The sequence below is a fragment of the Poromitra crassiceps genome (genome assembly GCF_964638095.1).
Source record: "Poromitra crassiceps genome assembly, contig: HAP1_SCAFFOLD_662, whole genome shotgun sequence".
Lineage (NCBI taxonomy): Eukaryota > Metazoa > Chordata > Actinopteri > Beryciformes > Melamphaidae > Poromitra > Poromitra crassiceps.
This window is the reverse complement of record NW_028151746.1, coordinates 50,001-55,000: the sequence shown is the minus strand read 5'-3', so window position 1 is coordinate 55,000 and position 5,000 is coordinate 50,001. Positions and strand designations below refer to the sequence as shown.

The 5,000-nt window shown below is 45.4% G+C and overlaps 1 protein-coding gene across 1 annotated transcript in view; it reads right to left on the bottom strand.

Annotated features, from left to right (window-relative positions):
- LOC310771128 (ephrin type-A receptor 7-like) overlaps nt 1–5,000 on the bottom strand; it is a gene marked incomplete at both ends in the record, with an annotated part of 79,467 nt that overhangs the window by 28,965 nt on the left and 45,502 nt on the right. The window contains one exon of the mRNA XM_083663792.1: nt 767–1,031. Coding sequence (XP_083519918.1) covers nt 767–1,031 — 265 coding nt within the window. The remainder of the gene's footprint in view (nt 1–766; nt 1,032–5,000) is intronic.

Here is a 5,000-nt window from a genome sequence, read left to right as displayed (position 1 = left end):
TTTTGGCCCTCCAAAATCGCCAATTCTGTCTACCGTTACGTCACGGCGAACACCATGTGATCATTAGCTGAGCCATATAATAGAAGAGTTGCAACATCTCCATTCACTCCAATGCACCAGTGTTTTTAAGCTAGGATTAAACAGGGTTTAATCATCACTTTAAACATGTGGACAGGTGGGACATGTGTACTGAGTACAACTTTGCCCTAACTGCAGGTGCACTGGACACCTCTCAGGTGTGTGCAGGTGCACTGGACACCTCTCAGGTGTGTGCAGGTGCACTGGACACCTCTCAGGTGTGTGTAACTGTATGAACTATGTCAATGTTGAAAAAAGAGTTTACATGCTCAGCAAATCTAATTAAGAGATAACTCTTAGTCTGATTTGGCGCAATATATAAATATAAAATTGATTGATTAATCGATTGATTGATAAAAAGGTTAAAAAAAGAGAGAAAAATACCAAAAAGACTGCATTCATGAGAAGTGAAAACAAAAGTGTATGCATTGTGAACCCACGCACACACACACGCACGCGCACACACACACACACACACACACACACACACACACACACACACACACACACACACACACAAACAACACACACACCTCTCTCTCTAGCCGTATGCCTCTTTGTGTAGGCTGGCCAGGTGCCTACACAAACTCCATATCCCAGGCTGCCTGGCGGCGCTGGGAGAGGCGGAGCGAAGAACAGAGAGCAGAGAAAGTGAGGAGGAGAGAGAGGCACAGAAACGGCTACTCACACTCGCCAAGTGTCTGCAGCTCCAGGGGGGCGCTGTACGCCCCGTAGTCGATGGGCGACGGAGAGGAAGAGGAGGAAGACGAGGAAGAGGAGGAGGAGGAAGAGGAGATAGAGGAGAGAGGGGGGGAGGACAGGGAGGAGGAGGAGGGGGCCGGGGTGGAGAAGGGGCGGATGAGGAAGACGTATGTGGTGCCAGGTTTGAGGTTGTTCACACTGATCCGGGTGGCGGCAGTCTTCACAGTAGAATAACTCTGATCCTTTTGCTCCTGTGGAGAGAGAGAGAGAGAGAGAGAGAGAGAGAGATAGAGAGGAAAAGAGGGAGAGAGAGAGAGAGAGATAGAGAGGAAAAGAGGGAGAGCGAGAGAGAGAGAGAGAGACATGAGTGGGTGGAATTAGGGCTGGGTGATGTGGACCAAAAATGATATCTCGATTCTCGATATTTTTATGCTGAATGGTGATAGACATTACAATAGGCCTATATATCTCGGTATTTTCTACCAAGTGGACTTAATGGTCAGTTGTAATAGAACAGCTAGAAAAGTCTGGTAAGTTCAGAAAATGACATCACTTCTACTGTAATGCAGCCTTTAAAAGCAGGAAAACACCATAACACCATATCCAAAATGTAAGACGATCACTAGTCTCCTGTCACAATATGGATATAATATAGATATTATGGTCCAGGCCTACGGGGAATGCATTTGTTCGTATGCTCCGTTTATCCCCAGGCACAGTTTGTTATGCTGGGAAAGTGCGAGACGCTACTGTATTCAAATCCAGCGCTTTGGTAAGGAGGGTGAGATGTTTGGTAAGGAGGGTGAGATGCTGAGAAAGTTTCAGCGAGTCAGACATCGTGCCAAAGTTTGAGGAGAAACGATCTCGCATCTCTTTTAATACTATGTTCAATGGGAAAACAATCATACTGCAAAAACGCCCTCTGGAAGAGCAAGAGACAAACACGCCTGAGGAAAACCCAAACAGCCCCATGGCAATAGTTACATGAATCTATTCATCGTTTATTTCCGTGGCGTTCGGGCGGGTCTTGTTCTGCTCACACCAGACGCAGGTGGAGAGGGGGGAGGGGGGGGGGGGGTAGGGGCATCAGATAGTGACACACGACATTACCATAATGACTCCCACATATGTTTGTTTTTCTCTCCCCGTCACAAGCCGTTCCACATCTCTGCCTCGTTTCAACAAACGCTCCTCATATCTACGCCCGTCACGCCTTCCGCATGTCAATAACGCCACTCCAAAAGATTGCCCCCCGATAGGCCTTTTTCCACAGCAGCCATTTCGTGTCGAAAAGGCAGGAAGTAAGTAACACAGGTGCACCAACACATTAATTAGGCTTTCCCTAGCCTCAACGCGAGACTCTTCGGTCATTCTTCCTTCAGAGTCTCGGATGCGTGGTCCCCTCAGCCACTGCAATGCCGGCTAAGTGGCTGCACGCGATATACACGCTATCAATCACAATAAAACTGTACCTACCTCCGAGACAATGTTGTTATCGAAGCTAGCGGTGCCCTGGAACTCCCAAATAGTGCGTACTTTCCAATACAGAGCACTTTTTCACATGGCGGAGGCGATGCTCAAAATTGTAAGGTGCACTACACCCTCCCAACCACTGAGCACCGAACCCATACATCCGGCGCTGTGGAGCACCTAAGAACTTTGCGTGCAGCCACTTAGCCAGCGTTGCAGCGGCTGAGGGGACCACGCATCCGAGACTCTGAAGGAAGAATGACTGAAGAGTCTCGCGTTGAGGCTATAGGGTTTCCCCAACTTCCAGTCCATTTAGGTACTGGAGTGCTGCAGGGCCCTAATTAGTGAGTTGATTGCACCTGCGTGTTTTACCCTGCCTTTTAGACACAAAATGGCGGCCGTGAAAAAAGGCTCATCCTCCAGCTGAGCCTGTCAAACTGATTCAGTCGTAAATCTGACTTATATGCCTAGCGCGTAGTGCAACATGTGCGTGGAAACACATGTGTGTGTGTGTGTGTGTGTGTGCGTGCACGTGCGTGCACACAAGTGTGCCCACGGGTGCGCACGCCCCTGCTTGCACGGTTGCTATTGAGGATTGGGTGCAGCATGCGTGATGTTTAATGCACTCTGGCACATTTGCATGAAAAACATGGCATGGAGAGGGAACAAAGACAATAGAGGAAGGGGTCAGAGAGAGTGGGTGAAACTCACAGAGAGAGAGAGAGAGACATAGGGAGAGAGAGAGAGAGAGAGAGAGAGAGAGAGATGAATATGAGAGAGAGAGAGAAATAGGGAGAGAGAGATTGACAGAGAGAGAGTGACAGCTGAAATGAGTGGCTCCTGTGGAGAGAGCTAATATTTGACAGAGAGGAGGGAGATGAAGGAGAGTGGAGGGGGGGGGGGTGCTCAGAGAGGGGGAGGACAGTTGAGAGGGGGGGGGGGTGGTACCGGAGGAGGATGAGTGGGTCGACCTCCACCAAGGCCGGTCCACTCCGAGCTACTATGATATGCAAATGGTGTGAGTCGCACTGAATAGAGAGCCGCAGGGATGACGTATTTTTGTAGTCAGAATGCGGAAGTCCCAGACTTCCTGGTTCTTCTTCACTGTTTCTGTCTATGGGATTTTTGAATGGGTTTTTGCCGCGATGCTTCAAATAAGGTCTCTGGGAAACGCAAGCTTAATCAAACGCGAACCAGAGTTCAGTCGGATAATCTTCACACATGAGGACCACTTTCATGAGTTTTGTAGCGTAAATGCGAGCCCTAGAAGTAAAAAGCGTGAGCTAAGCTAATCCAGAACTACACACAGTGTAGGCTTCCACGTCACGTCAGCACTCAACCTGGACTGTTGTTGATGTGTGCACTGATTACCCCGGGCTGAACGGGGCTGAATCAGGTGAGGGAAAGAGAATTTCCGTGTTCGTCCTTTGAAGTGATGACGTTATTGACGTATAATATCCCCATCGACTCAACAGTGTAGTCTCATTTAGCCGTTTGCTAGCTAGCCGTCCTTTTAACGGCACGTAAAAGCTTCAAAACTCATAAAAGTGGTCCTCGTGTGTGAAGATGATATTACTAAACACTGGTTCGCGTTTGATTAAGCCAGCGTTGCCCAGAGAGATTATTAGAAGCATCGCGCCAAAAACCCATTCAAAACTCCCATAGGCGAAAACAGTGAAGAACCAGGACTGTTAGCATCGATGATTTCCGGACTCGTTACTGCGGCTCTCTATTGAGAGTAGGGATGTCAACGGTTAACCGTTAATCGATTAACCGTCGCTAACGTCGTTGTTCGGTTATTGCTGTCGGTCTATCAGTTAATATAAACATTTTTTTTTTTTTTTTTTTTTTTTTTTTTTTTTTTTTGGTCTATTTACTCAATGAGCTCATGCCCAAACAAGGCGTGTCTATTTAGATGCTGAAATGTTAATGCTTTTTGTGTTAAAAATTCTAACACAAAAAGAATTTGTGTTGAAATGTTGATGCTTTTTGTTAATGCTTGTTAATGCTTTTTGTGTTAGAAATTCTAACACAAAAAGCATTAACATTTCAGCATCTAAATAGACACGCCTTGTTTGGGCATGAGTTCATTGAGTAAATAGACACACAAAAAAAAAAAAAAAAAAAAAAACATTTTTTTTTTTTTTTTTTTTTTAATATTAAAAAATTATGAATTAACCGATAGGTTAATCGATTATTAGCGTCGGTTAATCGAAAGTGAAATTAACCGAAAATTGACATCCCTAATTGAGAGCCAAAGTGGAACGTCACTTCCTACTTCAGCACTGTACCATTTCGTAAAATGCTTATAAAAATAGTTTTACTTGTTCAAACCAAATGGTTCAGATATAGAAACAGGAGAGTCCGCATAACATTTCACTCGGATCAGAACGTAAAAAAGAAATGCGAGTTTAAAGAAAATATTTTTTCGATGTTTGTTTTTGTTTGTTTTGGTCTGAGTGAAATGTTCTATGGTCTCCCCCAATTCTAAATATAACTGAACCATTTTGGTTTGACCGAGTAAAACAATTTTTATAGGCATTTTACGAAATGTCTATGGGAAAATAAATGGTGGATGAAAATCTCTAGTACAGTGCTGAAGCAGGAAGTGACGTTCACTTTAGGCTCTCTATTTGCTCCAAAATTGAATGGGTTCTTCCTTGGCCCATGCTACACACCCTTCCACCCAGTTTCATGAAAATCGGTCCGGTAGTTTTTAAGACGAAAAAATAACCTCCTTGGTGGAGGTA